The sequence below is a fragment of the Erythrolamprus reginae genome, chromosome 8, assembly GCF_031021105.1.
Source record: "Erythrolamprus reginae isolate rEryReg1 chromosome 8, rEryReg1.hap1, whole genome shotgun sequence".
Taxonomy (NCBI): Eukaryota; Metazoa; Chordata; class Lepidosauria; order Squamata; family Dipsadidae; genus Erythrolamprus; species Erythrolamprus reginae.
This window is the reverse complement of record NC_091957.1, coordinates 11,959,020-11,981,418: the sequence shown is the minus strand read 5'-3', so window position 1 is coordinate 11,981,418 and position 22,399 is coordinate 11,959,020. Positions and strand designations below refer to the sequence as shown.

Here is a 22,399-nt window from a genome sequence, read left to right as displayed (position 1 = left end):
CTTGCTACTGTATGTAGCAAATAAAAATAAAATCTAAAGTTTACAATTTAGGGGTGGGTTAGTAATATAGCCTGCATGATACAGTAATCCATCACTATTTCATGGATCATCTTTCGCGGATTCGCTACTTCACGGGTTTTCAAAGGGGGCTTAAATCCATTAAAAATTTTAAATCCATTAAAAATATATAAAATTCATCTGCAGTACTACTAGATTCTATTAAAGAAACTGGTAGGATATCACATGTAGTTCCTGATAGAAAGAATGATAAAAGAGATTACATTACATGAAATAGAAAAATCCCCTGAATTTTATCTCTTAGGTATAGCCAAACAGAAATATAAAAAAGATATTTTTTATCTGGTTGTACATATCCTAACAGCGGCCAGGATAGTTTATACACAAAATTGGAAGGGGGAAGAGGTCCCCCAAAACGAGGATGTAGTTAAAAAAAAATTGGATTGTGCAGAGAGGGATATGATGACAAGAAGGCTGAATGATCAAGAAGAATCTGACTTTTATATTATTTGGGATAAAGTTTATACATGGATAGATAAGAATAAAGTTGAAAATAAGGTTATGAAAACTGTATGAATATAATCAAATGTTATTGATATTTTTTGTTGTTGCTATTGTTGTTGTTTTTTTATCAATGTTTATTAGAATACATAAACAAAATTCTTCTTTTCAATTAGAATATTAGTTTGACTTAAAGATTTAAGATTTTATCCTTTTTTCTATATTAAAAATTGACTTCAAGAAAGGAGGGGTAATTGTAACCCCTATTATGTGTTTAAATGTTTGTAAGTTTGTATGTCTTTTTATTGAAAATTAATAAAGTTTTTTTTTGTGGGGGAAAGGATATCACATGTAGTTCCAGCCAAGAAACATTATAGAATGCAAAGGGTGGGTTTTAAAAGACCAAGTACTCGTTAAATACATTAAAAAATATCTTTCCTCTACTTCACAGAAATTCGCTTTTAATGGGTGGTCTTGGAACGCATCCCCCATGAAAAATGAGGGATTACTGTAAATCATTGAAGTATAAAGAAACATAGAAGACTGACGGCAGAAAAAGACCTCCTGGTCCATCTAGTCTGCCCCGATACTATTTCCTGTATTTTATCTTAGGATGGATCTATGTTTATCCCAAGCATGTTTAAATTCAGTTCCTGTGGATTTACCAACCACGTCTGCTGGAAGTTTGTTCCAAGCATCTACGACTCTTTCAGTCAAATAATATTTTCTCACGTGGCTTCTGATCTTTCCCCCAACTCATCTCAGATTGTGCCCCCTTGTTCTTGGGTTCCTTTTCCTATTAAAAACACTTCCCTCCTGAGCCTTATTGAAACCTTGAACATATTTAAATATATGAAATTATGTTGTTAATGGAAAAAAAGCATGCACTAATTTATATACTTGAGACAAATTACCGTCTAGTGTATAATTAATATAATATAAATATAGTGACTTGAATGCTAATGTATATACTATTATTAATTTAATTTTCTTTTGTTTTCTTCTGTATTTACTTTCCTGTTTTCTTTTTAAAAGTGGAAAATTAATTTAAAAAATATTTTAAAAGGAAAGAAAAGGAAGGATAGTGGGTTTTTACTGATTTTCTTAATGTTTGAAATTGTATTTATTGCAACTGTATGTAGCAAATAAAATAAAAATAAAATAAAATCTAGGCTCTACAATTTGGGGGTGGGTGGGTAATATAGCCTGCATGATAAATCATTGAAGTACAGTGGTATAGAGGTACCTTAAGAACTTTATTCATTCCGTGACCAGGTTCTTAAGTAGAAACGTTCCTAAGTAGGAGCAATTTTTCCCATAGGAATCAATGTAAAAGCAAATAATGCGTGCAAACCCATTAAGAAAGAAATAAAAGCTTGGAATTTGGGTGGGAGGAGGAGGAGGAAGAAGAGGAGGAGGACAGTCGCTGCCGAAGGAAGAAGGTGAGGTGAGTGCCCACTTTTGCCTTTCTGCGCCCAGACGCTCCGGGAGGCAACCTCACGCCAGGTGTATGGGTGGCAGCGCAAGGGATTCACCACAGCAAAGTGGTTTATTCCCTCTCCCAGCGTCCAGAGAAAGGAAAATGCTCCATTTGCTCTGGGCTTCCCAGAGCAAAGGGAGTGTTTCTTTTCTCTGGGTGCTGGCAGAGGTTTGTTCCCTCTCCAAGCGCCCAGAGAAAGGAAAATGCTTTGTTCGCTCTGGACTGCCAAAGCCTCCTTACGCACCACCGAAAGGCTCCTCTGGCAGCCCAGAAAAGCCCAAGGTGGCTGGGATTAAAGGGGGAATGGCAGGAAACTGGCGGGGCCTTCGTGCTGCTCTCAAATTTCCTGGGAAATTTTTCCGGGCTCAGGTTCTTAAATAGAAAATGGTTCTTAAGTAGAGGCCAAAAAATATTGAGCACCCGGTTCTTATCTAGAAAAGTTCTTAAGTAGAGGTACCACTGTATATATGAAATTATTTTGTTAACGGAAAAAAAGCATGTACTAATATATATACTTGAAAAAAATTATAGTCTAGTGCAGTGGTCGCCAAACCTATAGCAAGGGTGCCACAGGTGGTACGCGGAGCCATATTTGCTGGCATGTTATTTATTTATTTATTTATTTATTTATTTATTTATTCATTCATTCATTCATTCATTCATTCATTCATTCATTCATTCATTCATTCATTCAATTGTTATGCCGCCCTTCTCCTTAGACTCAGGGCGACTTACAACATGTTAGCAATAGCACTTTTTAACAGAGCCAGCCTATTGCCCCCACAATCCAGGTCCTCATTTTACCCACCTCAGAAGGATGGAAGGCTGAGTCAACCTTGAGCTGGTGATGAGATTTGAACCGCTGACCTTCAGATCTACAGTCAGCTTCAGTGGCCTGCAGTACAGCACTCTACCTGCTGCGCCACCCCGGCTCTATTGCCCTCGCTCAGCTCCAGCGTGCATGTGTGTGCCAGCCAGCTGATTTTTGGCTCACACAGAGGCTCTGGGAGGGCATTTTTGGCTTCCAGAGAGCCTCCAGGGGGATGGGGGAGGGCATTTTTACCCTCCCCGGGCTCCAGCGAAGCCTGTGGGTTCTGATCGGCCACTGGGAAACATGAGGCAGAAGATGGTCCCGTAAGTAACCTGGTCCTAAGCCATGTAGGGCTTTATAGGTGATAACCAACAACTTAAATTGTGTTCGGAGATCGACTGGAAGCCAGTACAGCTCGCGGAGTTATGTGAGTGTACCTAGGGATGGGCAGCAGGCAGGACGGGGTGGAACACAGTTCCACCAGCGGAAATGAAGATGCGTGCGCAGCTCCAGCTGATCGGCGGCTGTCACTTCCTGGATTACTGGTCTCGTCTCGGCTCTCCTTTTTCTCCCTGCTGCTGCGTCTGAGCTCCTTGCTTTTTTCCTCCTTCCTCCTTCCTGGCCTCGGACGAGCTTCCCTCTCTCCTGCCCGGCTCTCCTCCAGCCTCACGCGGCCACCTCCCACCTGAGGTGCAAGCAGAAGGCGTGGGTGGAAGCGGGGCTGGCAGCATTTATGCTTCTGGCAGCACCCATTTGCCTAGCTACCCAGCTTGAGACGGGGGGGAGGCGACCCAGGAAGGAGAGAGCGGGAAACACGAAGCAAATTGTCACTCCAGCGAGCGACACTGGTAAGGCTATACGTCGAGGACTTAACGGTTCAATTGAACGATGATGATCGTTCAAGCCACTCCCACCTGATCACATGGCCGGCAAGCCACTCCTACCCAGTCACATGACCATTAAGCCACACCCACAGTGTGGCAGTAAAAATTCTGGCTGCCCATTACTGCCTAGGCACACCCACAACAGTTCACGCGGCTGCATTCTGGACTAATTGTAGTCTCCGGATGTTCTTTAAAGGTAGCCCCATGTAGAGAACATTGCAGTAATCGAGCCACGAGGTGACAAGGGCCTGAGTGATTGTGAGTAGAAACTCCCTATCCGAATAGGGCCACAACTGGCGCACCAGACGAACCTGTGCAAAAAGACCTGCAGCCAAATGGTCACTTAAAACAGCAGTCCCCAAACTACGGCCCGTGGGCCACATGCGGCCCACTGAGGCCATTTATCCAGCCCGCGGGTGAGTGACAGGAGCACAGGTACATACTTTTCTTTTAATTAAATTCTCTCCTTTATGTTCCTTCAAAAGTACGACACCAATTATATTTCTAACTTATTATTCATTATGCCAAAGTGCTTCCTTCTTTCTTTATACATTTTTCTATAAACCAAGAAAACCTTGTACAGTGATCCCTCGATTATCGCGAGGGTTCCGTTCCAAGACCCCTCGCAATAATCGATTTTTCGCGATATAGTGGTGCGGAAGTAAAAACACCATCTGCGCATGCGCACCCTTTTTTTTCCATGGCCGCACATGCGCAGATGGTGTTTTTACTTCCGCACCTGGGAAGACCCAGGGAAGGTTCTTCCGCCGCCCAGCAGCTGATCTGCTCGGCAGCACCGCAGCAGCGAGGAGCCGAAGATCGGGGTTTCCCCTTTGCGTGGGCGGCGGGGAAGACCCAGGGAAGGTTCCTTCGGCCACCCAGCAGCTGATCTGCTCGGCAGCGCCGCAGCAGCGAGGAGCCGAAGATCCGGGTTTCCCCGCCGCCCACGCAAAGGGGAAACCCGGATCTTCGGCTCCTCGCTGCTGCGGCGCTGCCGAGCAGATCAGCTGCTGGGCGGCCGAAGGAACCTTCCCTGGGTCTTCCCCGCCACCCACGCGCCGCTCGAGAGCAAGAGGGGGAGAGATAGAGAAAGAGAGAGAAGGAAAGAAAGAGATGAGAGAGGGAGGAAGAGAGTGTGAGAGAGGAAGAAGCAAGATAGAGAAAGAGAGAGAGAAAGAAAGATGAGAAAGGAAGAGAGTGACGTCATCAGGTGGGAAAATATTTTTAATTAATATTTTTTGAAAAATCGCGATATAGCGTTTCGCGAAGATCGAGGGATCACTGTATAGCCAATCAGATGTTAACAAAAGATAATTAAACACGAAACATAAACATATATGAATTTCAGACTTCTTCCCCCCGTGTAAATAGTATGTTCCCATTTTGTCTTTTACTTTAAAATAAGGTATGTGCAGTGTGCATAGGGAATTGTTCATAGGTTTTTTTTATAGTCTGTCCCTACAACAGTTCGAGGGACAATGAACTGGCCCCCTGTGTAAAAAGTTTGGGGACCCCTGACTTAAAAGAACTGTTGTAAGTCAGGGACTCTCTCTCTCTCTCTCTCTGTGAATGTAATGATGGAGAAAACAAGGGGAGGGTTGAAAGGAAAGAGGGAAAGAAAGAAGGGACGAATCTGCCCATTCGGTGTCTGAAGGTTAGTAGATGATGTTCTGCTGGCGGAGATTTGTCCCAATGGGTCCCTCAAAGAAACGGAGACTTTGATGGAATAAAACAGACAGTTCTGAGCTCCTTCGGGAACCCGCTTCCTCGTTCCTTTCTCCCGCCTTCCTTCCTCCTCCCCCAGATTCCCTCCTCCCTCTCTCTCCTCACCTGAACCCGGTGCCGGAGACGGTACCGCACAGACGTGCTGATTTCCTCGTAGTTGCTGACCAAGCTGGAAGAGACGATGGAAGAGGCCACCAGCGTGCTCAGATGCCTAAGGAGGAAGAGGTGAGCAGGGCATGCTTGTAGTGGAGGGCAGGGCCCAAGCCAGCTTCTTGGCCCCACAGGCAGAGGAACTGCGATCGGGAACGTTTCGGGGAAAATTGGGGAAAGGGATCCAACGTTTCTCATTCCTCCCAGGAGTCGCAATGGAGCTCACGGGAGATTGCAGGAGACAATCCTGTGTGTAGACCAACTCTTAAATCACCTATCCTGTCTTCTAAATCAAGGAAGGAATAACAAAGGATTGTTTATTTATTTATTTTATTTATTTATTCAGTTTTTACGCTGCCCTTCTCCTTAGACTCAGGGCGGCTTACAACAATAGCACTTCTTAACAGAGACAGCCTATGGCCTCCACAATCCGGGCCCTCATTTGACCCACCTCGGAAGGATGGAAAGCTGAGTCAACCTTGAGCCGGGGATGAGATTTGAACCACTGACCTATAGTCAGCTTCACTGGCCTGCAATACAGCACTCTACCTACTGCGCCACCCCGACTCTCTTGTTTTAAATGTATTATTAATTGGATTGTTTACTATTGTTTTCTGTTTTTTATATATGCTGTGAGCCGCCCCGAGTCCCCGGAGAGGGGCAGTATACAAATCCAATTAATTAAATAGAAATGAAATGAAATGAAATGAAATGAAATGAATTGGATTGGATTGGATTGGATTGGATTGGATTGGAGTGAAGTGAAGTGAAGTGAAGTGAATTGAATTGAATTGAATTGAATTGAATTGAATTAAATTAAATTAAATTAAATTAAATTAAATTAAATTAAATTAAATTAAATTAAATTAAATTAAATTAAATTAAATTAAATTAAATTAAATTAAATTAAATTAAATTAAATTAAATTAAATTAAATTAAATTAAATTAAATTAAAAAATAACCAACCAACCAACCGAACAAGCTAGCTTACTAACTAACTAACTAACTAACTAACTAACTAACTAACTAACTAACTAACTAACTAACCAACCCACTATTGGTTCTCCCTGCAAGATTGGGGAACTCCATTCAATTCACCCTTAGGCGGAATCAAATCTTTCCAATGAAAGTTCGAGTCATTAATAAAAACTTGTGCTCCAGGCGGGGGTTGTGTTGCATTTACCGGCTGCTATCAGTACGCTCTCCGGGACAGCCATGGACGTGTGCGCGCCCATTGGGCGCGAGCACAAGCACACTTGTCAGCACGAAGTTCAGCTTTTGTGCATGTGGATACTCTCGCGCATGAGTTTTCCCATATTTTTGTCAGTTTCTTTGCTTCTGTGTATGCACAGAAGCAAAACAACCCCACCAGTTTTGTTTTTTGCGCATGTGCAGAAGCACTCGTCGGGGGCATGTGCTCTTATCCACTTCTGCTACCGGAGCCCCGATCCCAGCCGTACCAGCTGCAACCCATTACTGTTGTGCTCCCTTGCCCTTCTCTTCTCCCCAGCAATTGTTTTATTTTGGGGAAGGGGAACGCTAGGGGAGAAAGAGAGAGAGAGAGAGACCCCATGGGAGGAAATAAAAAACACCAACAGCGCCCTCTTGTGCCCAACCGCAAGAAAAACAAGCCTACCCCAAGGGCAGCAGGGCAATATGAATCTCATGCATATACAGTGGGACCTCTACTTAAGAACTTAATTCGTTCCGTGACCAGGTTCTTAAGTAGAAAAGTTTGTAAGAAGAAGCATTTTTTCCCACAGGAACCAATATAAAATCAAATAATGTGTGCAAACCCATTAGGAAAGAAATAAAAGCTCGGAATTTGGGTGGGAGGAGGAGGAGGAAGAAGAAGAGGAGGAGGACAGTCACTGCCGAAGGAAGAAGATAAGGTGAGGGGAATCAAAAAAATCCAAAACTTTAAGGCTTTTTTTTTTTTTTTTTAAAGAGGGACAGAGGCCGTGAGGAGAAGCACGCATGAGGCTGCCCCCCATACACTGCGCCAGAGAGAGAAACCCAGGCGGGCGAGAGGGGGGAACCTCCCGTTCCTTTGACTGAAAGGCAGTGACTGCTGCTGTTGCTACCTGCTTCCTCTTCCTTCCCATGCTGAAGGGCTCCCCTCTTCTATCGCTCGCTCACTTTGTAGCCAGCCCCTTTCCTTCAATTTGATGACTCCTTGGTTTGGCTGAAGCCGGGTTGATCTGGCCGGGGCGAAGCGTCCCCTTTTGCCTTTCTATGCCCAGATGCTCCAGGAGACAACCTCGCGTCGGGTGTATGGGAGGCAGCGTGAGGGAGTCACCACAGCAAAGTGGTTTATTCCTTCTCCAAGTGCCCAGAGAAAGGAAAACGCTCCGTTTGCTCTGGGCTTCCCAGAGCGAAGGGAGCATTTCTTTTCTCTGGGTGCTGCAGAGGTTTATTCCCTCTCCAAGCGCCCAAAGAAAGGAAAATGCTCCGTTCGCTCTGGACTGCCAAAGCCTCCTTAAGCGCCACCAAAAGGCTCCTCTGGCAGCCCAGAAAAGCCCAAGATGGCCGGGATTAAAGGGAGAATGGCAGGAAACAGGCTGGGCCTTCGTACCGCTCTCAAATTTCCTGGGAAATTTTTCCAGGCTCAGGTTCTTAAGTAGAAAATAGTTCTTAAGAAGAGGCAAAAAAAAATCTTGAACACCCGGTTCTTATCTAGAAAAGTTCTTAAGTAGAGGCGTTCTTAGGTAGATGTACCACTGCATTGGCTACTTAGAGAAAGAAAACCTTGTAGATAATCCCACAAGTGGAAAAGTGGGAGAGGGAATCAGCCAGGGCAAATTCCCACTCCTGCCGCTACCAGTGCACTACATACACAGCATCTGTTCTCCTATACGTATTTCGTATTTGTAAAATACGAAGATCTAAAAACCGAGCTGCAACAACTTTGGCATAAGCCAGTGAAAGTGGTCCCAATGGTCCTTGGCACGCTGGATGCAGTATTTATTTATTTATTGGATTTGTATGCCGCCCCTCTCCATAGACTCGGGGCGGCTAACAATAATGATAAAAACAGCATGTAACAATCCAATAATAAAACAACTAAAAACCCTTATTATAAAACCAACCATACACACAGACATACCATGCATAACTTGTAATGGCCTAGGGGGAAGGAACATCTCAACTCCCCCTTGCCTGGCGGTATAAATGAGTCTTGAGTGGTTTACGAAAGACAGGGAGGGTGGGGGGCAATTCTAATCTCCAGGGGGAGTTGGTTCCAGAGGGCCGGGGCCGCCACAGAGAAGGCTCTTTCCCCCGGGGCCCACCAAATGACATTGTTTAGTCAACGGGACCCAGAGAAGGCCAACTCTGTGGGACCTTATTGGTCGCTGGGATTCGTGCGGTAGCAGGCGGTACCAAAGGATCTCAGCGGACGTTTGAAAACCATCGGAATTGACATAAATAAATAATTAATAAATTGAATAATAATAATAATTAATTAATTGAATAAATAAATAAGCCGCTCCGCATCTACGGAGAGGGGCGGCATACAAACCTAATAAAGAAGTAAGTAAGTAAGTAAGTAAGTAAGTAAGTAAGTAAGTAAGTAAGTAAGTAAGTAAGTAAGTAAATAAATAAATAAATAAAATCTCCATCTATCAATTGCAAAAAGCCGCTTTGCTGGGATCGGTATACACATAATTTGCCGCTACATCACGCAGTCCTAGGTGCTTGGGAAGCGCCCGACTGGTGATGAAATACGAAACAGAGCCTAGGGATCTCGTTTGCTGTGTTGTATTGATGATGATGAAGCTGATGATGTTGTGAAGGACTCACCTCCGTCCCCCATCGGACACAGCGGAGTCTTTCAACACGGTACTGCTGCTGGCCATAAGGTGCTGGAGGGCCCCATAGCTGTACCACGTGTGGGTGAGGGTGATTTGACGCAGACCTGGAGAAGGGGAGAAGAGGGCATGAAGAGCGGGTCGGGTAGAAGCACAAGGTGAGAAGGTGGGTGGTCCCAGCAGGAGATGAATGAAAGCCCGTCGAAGTCCACCTGGTGCTTAGTAATAGAGTTGTTGAAGCATGGAACTCATTACCGGACTGTGTAGTGTCATCCCCTAACCCCCAACATTTTACCCTTAGACTGTCCACGGTTGACCTCTCCAGATTCCTAAGAGGTCAGTAAGAGGTGTGCATAAGTGCATTAGGGTGCCTTCCGACCCCTGTCCTATTGTCTCTCCTATATGTCTCGCTTATATAGAGCGCTGGTGAGACCCCATTTGGAATACTGTGTTCAGTTCTGGAGACCTCACCTACAAAAAGATATTGACAAAATTGAACGGGTCCAAAGACGGGCCACAAGAATGGTGGAAGGTCTTAAGCATAAAACGTATCAGGAAAGACTTAATGAACTCAATCTGTATAGTCTGGAGGACAGAAGGAAAAGGGGGGACATGATCGAAACATTTAAATGTATTAAAGTGTTAAATAAGGTTCAGGAGGGAAGTGTTTTTAATAGGAAAGTGAACACAAAAACAAGGGGACACAATCTGAAGTTAGTTGGGGGAAAGATCAAAAGCAACGTGAGAAAATATTATTTCACTGAAAGAGTAGTAGATCCTTGGAACAAACTTCCAGCAGACGTGGTTGGTAAATCCATAGTAACTGAATTTAAACATGCCTGGGATAAACATATATCCATTGTAAGATAAAATACAGGAAATAGTATAAGGGCAGACTAGATGGACCTTGAGGTCTTTTTCTGCCGTCAGTCTTCTGTGTTTCTATGTTTCTATATCCCATATATCTTCTCTTCTATCCCTATACAGTAGTCCCTCACCTATCGCTGGTGTTACGTTCCGGACCCGGCCGTGATAGGTGAAATCCGCGATGTGGAATTTATCGACTGATAGTACTTATTTAAGTATTTCTATTGTAATTGTTTGGTACGTTTTCATTGTTTTAAGTGTTTATAAACCCTTCCCACACAGTATTTATTTTAGATACAATATTTAAATACAGTATTTACAATTTTAGATACAGTAATACCTCATGATACGAACTTAATTGGTGCAAGGAGGAGGTTCGTAAGACGAAAGGTTCGTAAGACGAAACATTGTTTCCCATAGGAAACAATGTAAAGTCAATTAATCCGTGCAACCAAAAAAACCCCCGCAAAAAACCGGCTTTCGGCGACTGCTGGGAAGCCGTGCGGCTGTTTTAAAAGGTGACAGCCGGCCTGGGGGGCTTCCCAGCACCCCCCGAACCCCGAACCCGGGGTTCAGAAAATTTTTGCTTCTTCTTACGAACTTTGTTCGAGTTACGAACCGGCATTCGGGAGGCTTCTGGGAAGCCCCGCCGCCCGGCTGTCACCTTTTAAAACAGCCGCGCGGCTTCCCAGCAGTCTCCGAACGCCGGTTCGTAACTCGAAAAAAGTTCGTAAGAAGAGGCAAAATTTTTCTGAACCCCGGGTTCGTATCACGAGTTGTTCGTAAGACGAGGGGTTCGTATCTTGAGGTACCACTGTATATTTTTTTTGAAAAACCTGCCGATCGAGTTCGGCGGGCTGTTTAAATTGACTTCCTCAGAAACCTGCGAACCAGCGAAGATCCGCGAATGATTTTTCTCATTAATATTTCTTGAAAACCCGCGATGAAGTGAAGCCGCAGTAGGTGAAGCGCGGTGTAGCGAGGGACTACTGTATCTTTCTTCTATTCTCTCATTGATTATTTTATCCTATACTCTCTCTTCTCTTCTTTCTCTAATTCTATTTCCTCGAAGGTGTCCTCTATTACCTTCATTGTGGATTATTGTGCATTAGACAAAATAAATAAATAAATAAAATAAAATAAATAAATAAACCTACCTGCCAGCCTTCGCGAGCTTACCTCTGGTTCTCAGGCGCTCCACTTCCTCGGCTGGGATCTCTATGGCATCCAGCTGGTCCCAGCGGTGGGTTGGCGTCAGAGAGGCCCCACCGCCAGCTCTCTCTGGGCCCAGCTCTGCCCGATGGACCTCGATGCCTGGAAGCAGAGAGACTGGACATTTGCACGGAAGGGACCCCACAATATCTCTACCCAAGGCTGCTCAAGGGGGGCCTTGCAAAAGCTCCTCTCCGTCTGCGTTGGGGGGGGGGAAATTACGAGCGTCTGGCGCCTTGCACCTACCTAAGTTAACTTAATGTTGAAATATTTGTGTTTATAAGGGAGCCATGAAAATGGGTTTTTGAGCCAACGCTTAACCATGGGGTTCCTGAGCTACGTGAAGCAGAAGCGCCCTCTTGTGTCCACTGACGAGAAGAGCATCTTCCAGCAGAGGATTTTATGGGCAATGCTTAGGTCATGTTTAAGGCAACGTAATTCTAAGCTTTCTAAGCCTAGGGTTGTAAATCTAGTTGCGTAGGGTATTCTGTTGCAAGTGGAGAAGTGGAGGGTTCTTCTCATAAAATATCTCTGGACATTTTCTGTTGTGGTTAGCTCTGGCCCTGTTCCTGCCCCAAGGACTGTGGATGTAGGGGAGACATCCACGTGCTGCAGGCCTGTTTTGTCCCCGGTGGAATCTGCTGGTGACGGCTCCTCTGACCAAGAAGACATGAATGACAGGGAGGAGGAGAGTGTGGCAGACAGCCCAGAAGGACATCAATTATCTAGCTCCTCCTTGGATTCAAAACAAGAGTTAATGATACAGCCACGCATGCGGAGAGAGATGCATAGGCAACAACATCTGAGAGATTATTATCAAAGAAAATGAGGCCACCTGTGGTTGGGTGGGGCTGTGGTCATTAGTGAGGCTGCTATAAATAGCAGCCTGTGGGTTTGGCCATTGTGGAGGATTATCTGATCGTTGTGTTTCATGACTGCTTTGCTGACTTTGATCTTTGTGTGCTGATTTTTCCCCGCTTTGAAACTAACCCAGAGCAAAGTGTGTTTCCATTTGTGAAAGAAGAAGGACTGTGAATTGCCTTACAGCTGCAAGCTAAGTATCACAGAACTGATAAGGGACTTGTACAAATTATCAATTTGTTTGGAGACAAGTGCTCTTTACTATACAAAAAGAGTGCTCTGTTTATTTGCATTTTCGGTATAAAAAACATTGTTTTGCATTTTCAAACGTGTGTGTGTCTGAAATTGTATCTGTGCATTTTTGGGAGGATTCTACCAGAGAGCTCGACAGAACATTTTCTAAATGCGGTGTGGGTTCCAGAAAAATGAGCTATATTCAAGAATTGGTCTGACAAAAGTTTTGTATGCTCTGGTTAGTAGTGTGAGATTACGGGAGGCAGAAGCGACGTAGGATTAGCTTAACAACTCTTGAAGCCTTTTTGGTGATGTTGCAGTGGGCTTTGGCACTTAGGTCGTTTGATATGAGTATTCCAAGGTCTTTTACAGAGTGAGGGTTGTCTGTAAGGTCTTGTTTGTTCAGCTTGTATTTGATGTGCTGATTCTTATTGCCAAAGTGTAGGATGGAGCATCTGTTGGTTGAGATTTGGAGTTGCCAGATGTTTGACCATTCAGACACAAAGTCATGGTCTTTCTGGAGAGTAGCTGTGTTGTCGGTGGTGTTGAAAAGTTTGACGTCATTGGTGAAGAGAACGCAGTTGCTTGTAATATTATCGCAAAAGATCAATTATATAGAGTATGAAGTGTTGGTCCAAGTACACTGCCGTGGGGTACGCCACTCTTAACCACACCTGGACTCCATGGTGTCATCCCCAAACCCCCAACACTTTACTATTAGATTGTCCACAGTTGACCTCTCCAGATTCCAAAGAGGTCAGTAAGGGGCGTGCATAAGTGCACTAGAGTGACTTCTGTCCCCTGTCCTATTGCTCTCCTACATCTCCTATACCTTTCTCCTATACCTATATCTCTTCTTCTATTCTGTCATTGATATATTTTATTCCTATATCTTCTCTTCTATTCTTTCTTAGATATTCATTTATTTGTTTGTTTGTTTATGTATGTATTGATTGATTGATTGATTGATTTGATTTGATTTGATTTGATTTGTATGCCGCCCCTCTCCGTAGACTCGGGGTGGCTCACAACAGCAATAAAACAATTCATGGCAAATCTAATAATTTAAAAACATTTTAACAACCCTGTTATCAAGCAGACATACACACAAACATACCATACATAAATCGTATAGGCCCGGGGGAGATATCTCAATTCCCCCATGCCTGGCGGCAAAGGTGGGTTTTAAGGAGTTTACGAAAGGCAAGGAGGGTGGGGACAGTTCTAATCTCCGGGGGGAGCTGGTTAACAGAGAGTCGGGGCCGCCACAGAGAAGGCTCTTCCCCTGGGACCCACCAAACGACATTGTTTAGTCCACGGGACCCAGAGAAGGCCATCTCTGAGGGACCTAATCGGTCACTGGGATTCATGTGGTAGAAGGCGGTCTCGGAGATATTCTGGTCCGATGCCATGAAGGGTTTTATAGGGCTTTATTTTACTATGAGTATATCCTCTATAACCTTCATTATGTATTTTACTATGTGTATACCCACTAAAACCCTCACTGTGTAATGGACAAAATAAATAAGTAAGTAAGTAAGTAAGTAAGTAAGTAAGTAAGTAAGTAAGTAAGTAAGTAAGTAAGTAAGTAAGTAAGTAAGTAAGTAAATAAATAAATAAATAAATAAATAACCGGATTAAATATGGCGCTCCCTATTTTGACAATTTCTGGTCTGTTTGATAGGAACGCCGTTAGGCAGCTATGGAGGGATCCTAAGATGGTGAAGGGTTTGAGTTCAACTTCCAGAGTTCCCTTCGAAGGAGAAAAGTCTTCTAATAACCCCCAGGAAAACCTCCTTCACCCCCAAATATTTCCATGGGATCACAGACCGGGCCCCATACCAGGATGGCAAAGGGTTTGGTCACACTTACCGACGTTCTTACTGTGAATGGTGACTTTCGCTCGCTCGGGGCTCAGGAGCTGATGGAGGCTGGAAGCCATTTTGTCCACATTTTCCACCACCGTCATGGGTCCCCCAATAATCTGTAGAAGACAGGAACCACCTGAAGAGAAACCACCCGAGCTTCCGTACCTCCATTGCCAGTTAGATCAAAACTCCAAGAAAAATGATAATCCGGATCAGTGGGCTGTGAAAATATCTACAGAGTACCGACACCTCGCATCCTGGACACAAACTGTTTCAACTCCTGCCCTCAAAACGTCGCTACAGAACACTGCACACCAAGACAACGAGACACAAGAAGAGTTTTTTTCCGAACACCGGATGGATGGATGGATAGATAGGTAGATAAACAGATAGATAGATAGATAGATAGATAGATAGATAGATAGATAGATAGATAAATTCACTGAAGACAAATTCCTTGTGTGTCCAATCACATTTGGCGAATAAATAATTCTAATTCTATACCACTCCATTCCATTCTATATTTTCTGTTCCTTTCTATTTTTTATTTTATTCTCTTTTCTATTCTATTCTAATTTTCTATTCTATTCTATTCTATTTTTTATTCTATTCCATTCTATTCCCTATTCCATCCCATCCCATCCCATTCTATATTTTCTATTGTATTCTATTTTTTATTTTATTCTATTTCCTATTCTATTTTTTATTCTATTCTAATTTTCTATTCTATTTTGTTCATTTTCTATTCTAATTTTCTACTCCATTCTACTTTTTTTATTTTATTCTATTATATTCTAATTTTCTATTCTATTCTATTTTCTACTCCATCCCATCCCATACTATACTACACTATTCTTTCTATGGTCCTCCTCTCTTTAGTAGACCAGTTGCCTCTCCAGGGACTTCCCCCAAAACTGTTATTTTTACCGGCTTGATCTCCGCCCAATCCTCCGTCCTTTTCTCCTCCAGGAGCCTCCCTGTAACCTCCACATAATGTTGACCCAGCTCTTCCAGGTCGGCCAGTTGGCCTGGTCCTTCCACCTCTACATCTGACACCTCTTTCAAAAGCTGGAAGACCCCCAGGAGAGAAGAGGCGTCCAGAGGTGGAGGTTGAGCTTCGGACAGGATCTTCTCCACGGCTCCCAATCTATTCGCGGCGGCTGAAATAGTCACACCTCGGACATCCGCCTGGAAGACGTTCTCAGGGATCTGCAGAAGAGAAACAGGGCTTGGGTCAGAGAAGGACCCAGGGCGAGCTTTAGAATAGAATGGAAACAAGAAAAAACCCCATCAGTACTGGTAGTCATTACTAAAATTATGGAGTGCGCGGAGATGTGCAAAATAGCAGTGGAAATGCAAAATAAAAAAGACTCAGAGTACTATAAAATACGGGATAATTGGTATAAATGGGTCACAGCAAAAAAAAATAATCAAATTTTCATTATCATGAAAATATTAACCGCTCCAAACTTGACTGTAAAAAATATGACTTTAACAATCGAGTTGTCGAAGCGTGGAACTCATTACCGGACTCAATAGTGTCAACTCCCAACCCCCAACACTTCTCCCTTAGACTCTCCACGATTGACCTCTCCAGGTTCCTAAGAGGCCAGTAAGGGGCGTACATAAGTGCACTGGTGTGCCTATCGTCCCCTGTCCAATTGTCTTTCCTTATCTCATATGTCATATATATTCTCTCCCTATCTATCTATCTATCTATCTATCTATCTATCTATCTATCTATCTATCTATCTATCTATCATATATATATATCATATATATTCTCTCCTTATCTCTTATATCATATATACTCTCTCCCTCCCATCTACCTCTCTTCTTTTTACTTTCTATCGTCATATATATTACTTAATGTCTATTCTCTTCCATATGTATTGTACAGTATATTGGACAAAGAATAAATAAATAAATAAATAAATAAACAAACAAACAAACAAACAAACAAACAAACAAACAAACAAACAAACAAACAAACAAACAAACAAACAAATAAATAAATGCATGCAATAAGCCTATCTCATCTTTGGACGTTCTAAACTGAAACAAAACCAACCCACAGAATAATTCCAAAACCAACTAAACTGAAATTCAATTTGAAAAAGATTTTATATCATATCTCTCTTTATTCGTCTTTAAACCAAATAGAAACTCTTATGCACCACATAACATATCAATACAAATACTCATCAATTTCTATATCAATTCTCATACTTTTTCTTTTTATACATAAGAATACATTTATTACACTGTACATATACACCCCCTATCATCCTACTATACTAAGTCGTACCTCCTAAAAACGTCTGCGTTACCCCCCTCAATACTTCCTAAATACTTTTTCTTTAAATAAACTTTAAATTTCCTTAACTATTCCAGTTGAATATCAATACACTATCTTTCCTTACCCATATTCTTCTTTACTCATTTTCCCTTTTCACAAATCACTTTCTACTAACCAATATATATATATATGTACAGTGATCCCCCGCTCGTTGCGAGGGTTCCGTTCCAGGAGCCCCCGCAACGAGCGGGTTTTCGCGAAGTAGCGATGCGGAAGTAAAAACACCATCTGCGCATGTGCAGACGGTGTTTTTACTCCCACAGCGCTAGCGAGGAGCCGAAGATTGGGGGCGGCGCGGCTGTTTGCCGCCGGCATGGGGGGCTTCCTAGCAGCCCCCCAAACCCGGGTTGGGGGTCCGGGGGGCGCTGTCTCTCGGCGCTTTCGTGCTGAGTCCGGGAGCGAACTCGCTCCCCGACTCAGCTGGAAAGCGCCGAGAGACAGCGTGGACAGGCCCGTTCCTTGGCGCTGTCTCTCGGGGCTTTCGTGCTGAGTCCGGGAGCGAACTCGCTCCCCGACTCAGCTGGAAAGCGCCGAGAGACAGCGTGGACAGGCCCGTTCCTTGGCGCTGTCTCTCGGGGCTTTCGTGCTGAGTCCGGGAGCGAACTCGCTCCCCGACTCAGCTGGAAAGCGCCGAGAGACAGCGTGGACAGGCCCGTTCCTTGGCGCTGTCTCTCGGGGCTTTCGTGCTGAGTCCGGGAGCGAACTCGCTCCCCGACTCAGCTGGAAAGCGCCGAGAGACAGCGTGGACAGGCCCGTTCCTTGGCGCTGTCTCTCGGGGCTTTCGTGCTGAGTCCGGGAGCGAACTCGCTCCCCGACTCAGCTGGAAAGCGCCGAGAGACAGCGTGGACAGGCCCGTTCCTTGGCGCTGTCTCTCGGGGCTTTCGTGCTGAGTCCGGGAGCGAACTCGCTCCCCGACTCAGCTCGAAAGCGCCGAGAGACAGCGTGGACAGGCCCGTTCCTTGGCGCTGTCTCTTGGGGCTTTCGTGCTGAGTCCGGGAGCGAACTCGCTCCCGGACTCAGCTCGAAAGCGCCGAGAGACAGCGTGGACAGGCCCGTGCGGCGAGAATGAACGGCGTGGGCGGGCGAAGGGCGGGCGGCAGCGAGGAGTTTGCGTGGGCGGTGGGGAAACTCCTCGCTGATGCCAGCAAGAGGGGGAAGACTCAGGGAAGCCGCCCAGCAGCTGATCTCCCGGTTGCCATCTACGCATGCGTGCCCATGGGCACGCATGCGTAGATGGTATTTTGACTTCCGGGTTGAAAAATAGCGAAGTACCCTGTTCGCAATGGTTGGGGACGCAATAAACGGGGGATCACTGTATTAGAAATTGGAAATTAAATGTATGATTTACAAATATAACGCAAGATATAAATGGTAACAATAAGGATATTTTTACTTACATAGTCTGAGAAATACATTATTGATACAAATTTTTTTTATGTATTACTATGTATAATAATAATAATAATAATAATAATAATAATAATAATAATAATTTATTAGATTTGTATGCTGCCCCTCTCCGAAGACTTGGGGCGGCTCACAACAACGATAAAAACAATATTATACAGGCACAAATCTAATATTAAAAAAACCTAAAAACCCTATCATAATTAAAAACCAAACAGCACATACATACCAAACATAAATTATAATAAGCCTGGAGGAAAGGTGTCTCAGATCCCCCATGCCTGGTGGTATAGGTGGGTCTTAAGGAGTTTACAGAAGACAAGGAGGGTGGGAGCAGTTCTAATCTCTGGGGGGAGTTGATTCCAGAGGGCCGGGGCCGCCACAGAGAAGGCTCTTCCCCTGGGGCCCGCCAGATGACATTGTTTAGTCGATGGGACCCGGAGAAGGCCAACTCTGTGGGACCTTATCGGCTGCTGGGATTCGTGCGGTATAATACGATTATTTTCCTAAATTACTTGATATTGTATCCTTTCCCCTTACCCTTTTTCTCTTCCTGTTTATACTCCCCTTTTTTTTTTTATTAATTTAATAAATAAACTATTTTTTTTAAAAAAGAATAGAATGAACGAGTTGGAAGGGACTTGGTCTACCTATACCAGTGATGGCAAACCTTTTTTCCCTTGGGTGCCAAAAGAGCCCCTCCCTTATGAAACCAGGTTGCAACGCCTCGGTCTCTTCAGCCTTGAAAGACGGCGTTTAAGGGGTGACTTGATCGAAGTGTATAAAATCATGTGTGGGATAGAAAAAGCGGATAGAGAAAAATTATTTTCTCTATCACACAATACTAGGATGAGGGGGCCCTCCCTAAAGCTCATAGGTGAGAAAGCGAGGACAAATCAAGGGAAATATTTCTTCACCCAGAGGGTTGTTGGTTGATGGAATTCCCTTCCAGAAGAGGTTGTGACAGTTGTCAGCCTGGATAACATCAAGGCAGGGTTAGACAGATTCATGGATGCCAAGTGTATCGGTGGTTATTGAAACAGATGTCCAAGTGCCGCCTCTATGTTGGTTGAGGCAGGCAGTGTTCCCTTGGGTCCCATCTCTTAGGGGTCAGGGGAAAGGGAGGGTCTTGCCTTCTCTTTCTGCTCAAGATCCCCATGGACAATTGGTGGCCCACTGTGTGACACAGAATGCTGGACTCGATGGGCTTTGGCCTGATTCAGCATGGCTTTTCTTATGTTCTTATGTTCTTAAGAGCATGTGTGTGCGCTACCACACATGGACAAGTGCCCACACCCATAATTCAATGCCTGGGGAGGGCAAAAACCGTTTCCTTCACCCACCCAGGGGCCTCTGTAGGCTGGAAACGGCCTGTTTCCCAACTTCTGGTGGGCCCAGTAGCCTCGTATTTTACCCTCCCCAAGCTCCAAAGTCTTCCCTGGTGTCGGGGGAAAGGGTAAGAACGTCCTCCCCCATCCACCCCAGAGGCTCTAGAAACCAAAAATGCCCTCCCAGAGCCTCTGTGCAAGCCAAAAATCAGCTGCCCGGCACACACATGCATGTTGGAGCTGAGCTAGGGCAACGGCTCCCGTGCCAGCGGAACCACCTTCTGCCACATGAATCCCAGCAACCAATTAGGTCCCACAGAGTTGGCCTTCTCCGGGTCCCGTCAACTAAACAATGTCAGTTGGCGGGCCCCAGGGGGAGAGCCTTCTCTGTGGCGGCCCCAGCCCTTTGGAATCAACTCCCCCCAGAAATCAGAATCGCCTCCAGCCTCCTTGCCTTTCATAAATTGCTAAAACCCACCTATGTCGCCTGGCATGGGGGAATTAAGATACCCCCAGGCATATTTAGTTTATGCATAGAATGATTGTGTTGCATGGTTCTAATGTTGGAGTTTTAAATGTTTTTTAACATTAGATTAGGGGCAGCATATAAATCTAATAAATTATTATTATTATTATTATTATTATTATTATTATTAATGTTAGGGTTTTAAATGTTTTTTAATATTAGATTAGGGGTGGCATACAAATCTGCACCTTCCTTGGAAGATAGGTTGGAAGATCGTTAGCCAAGGAATTGTACAGATCCTACAAGAAGGAACCAAAGGGCTTCCTGGCTTCGGGACTTGGGAAACGGGCCATCCGTTTGGAGAGGACGTGCATCAGATAGACCTCAGGATCCAATCCCCAGGAATCTAAGCAAGGCAGCCCTGTGGGTGATCCTCAGACTTACCACTGTTGTGTTCGCCTGGGCGTTCACACGAGCAATGAACGGCGGGACGGGTTCTGCCTGGGTTTTCTTTAGCTGGAAGTAAAGATCTGGACAGGGTGAAAAGCCCACAGATGAAGATGATGATGATGATGATGATAATAATAATAATAATAATAACAACAACAACAACAACAACAACAACAAAACAACAATAATAATAATAATAATTTATTAGATTTGTATGTTGCCCTTCTCTGAAGACTCGGGGCGGCTCACGACAACAATAAACAATGCAGTACAAATCCAATAATTAAAAACTAAAACTAAATCCCACTATCATTTAAAAACAGTCAATATTACCCCAATGATACCATACATAAATCTTACTAGCCAAAAAGGGGATACATCAATTACCCCCATGCCTGGCGACATAGGTAGGTCTTCAGAGTCTTGCGGAAGGCGAGGAGGATGGGGGCAGTTCAAATCTCTGGAGGGAGTTGATTCCACAGGGCCGGGGCCACCACAGAAAAGGCTCTCCCCCTGGGTCCCGCCACACGACATTGTTTAGTGGATGGGACCCGGAGAAGACCCACTCTGGTTTTGAACCAGGATCTTCTTACGCTCTTAACCAAACAACCCAACCCTATGGGCGGTGTTCCTGAGAAGGTGGAGCCCACCCCCACCCCAAACCAACTTACCTTTTCTGTAGCGACAGAGAAAAGGTAACATCGTCGAGCAAGGACTGTGTTGCCTTCCATGGCTGGCCTTGAAAACGCGACATTCTTCCACGGGGACTGTGGAGGCACATGAAACGCATGATAAGACCAAAGGCTCTTGTCGGGATCCAAGCAACAATAACACACTTGATATAGAAGAGCCTCGGTGGTGCAGTGGTTAGAGTGTAGTACTGCAAGCTGCTACTGTACTTCTGCTGATTGCCAACTGTCAGCAATGTCGCAGATCGAATCTCAGAAGACACAAGGTTGACTCAGCCTTCCATCCTTCCGAGGTGGGTCAAATGAGGAACCACATTGTTGGGGGCAATATGCTCACTCTCTGTAAACCATTTAGAGAGCGCTGTAAAGCACTGGGAAGCGGTATATAAGTCTAAATGCTAATGCTCTTCCTTCCTTCTTTCCTTCCTTCTTTCCTTCTTTCCCTCCTTCCTTCTTTCCTTCATTCCTTCCTTCCTTCTTTCCATCCTTCCTTCTTTCCTTCCTTCCTTCTTTCTTCTTTCCCTCCTTCCTTCTTTCCTTCCTTCCTTCTTTCTTTCCTTCCTTCCCAATGATTAGAATGTAGGATTGTAGGCTAACTCTACACACTGCCAGCAGTTCGATCCTGGCTGGCTCAAGGTTGACTCAGCCGTCCGTCCTTCCGAGGTGGGTCAAATGAGGACCCAGATTGTTGGGGGGCGAGAGTCTGATTGTGTAAACTGCTTAGAGAGGACTGTAAAGCACTGGGAAGTAGTATATAAGTCTAAATGCTAATGCTCTTCCTTCCTTCCTTCCTTCCTTCCTTCCTTCCTTCCTTCCTTCCTTCCTTCCTTCCTTCCAAATGAGGACCCAGATTATTGAGGGCAATATGCTCACTCTTTATAAACTGCTTAGAGAGGGCTGTAAAAGTACTGGGAAGTGGAATATAAGTCCAAATGCTAATCCTTTTCCTTCCTTCCTTCCTTCCTTCCTTCCTTCCTTCCTTCCTTCCTTCTTTCCTTCCTCCCTCCCTCCCCCCCTCCCTCCCCCAATGATTAGAATGCAGGATTGCAGACTAACTCTGCCCACTGCCATCAGTTTGATCTTGACTGGCTCAAGGTTGACTCAGCCTTCCGTCCTTCCCAGGTGGGTCAAATGAGGACCCAGATTGTTGTGGGGCAAGAGGTTGCCTCTCTGTAAACTGCTTAGAGAGGGCTGTAAACGCACCATGAAGCAGTATATAAGTCTAAATGCTGTTGCTATGCTATGATCTTTTCAGTTTATTTCAAGCATTTTATCTCAA

The 22,399-nt window shown here is 44.6% G+C and overlaps 1 protein-coding gene across 1 annotated transcript in view; it reads right to left on the bottom strand.

The window, feature by feature from the left end:
- Positions 1 to 22,399, bottom strand: part of ADGRD2 (adhesion G protein-coupled receptor D2) — a 72,885-nt gene that overhangs the window by 34,753 nt on the left and 15,733 nt on the right. The window contains exons 6-12 of the mRNA XM_070759610.1: positions 21,103 to 21,198; positions 20,426 to 20,511; positions 15,349 to 15,630; positions 14,426 to 14,537; positions 11,426 to 11,560; positions 9,372 to 9,486; positions 5,525 to 5,630 (exon numbers count right to left, since the gene is read on the bottom strand). Of these exons, the coding sequence (XP_070615711.1) occupies positions 5,525 to 5,630; positions 9,372 to 9,486; positions 11,426 to 11,560; positions 14,426 to 14,537; positions 15,349 to 15,630; positions 20,426 to 20,511; positions 21,103 to 21,198 (932 nt within the window). The remainder of the gene's footprint in view (positions 1 to 5,524; positions 5,631 to 9,371; positions 9,487 to 11,425; positions 11,561 to 14,425; positions 14,538 to 15,348; positions 15,631 to 20,425; positions 20,512 to 21,102; positions 21,199 to 22,399) is intronic.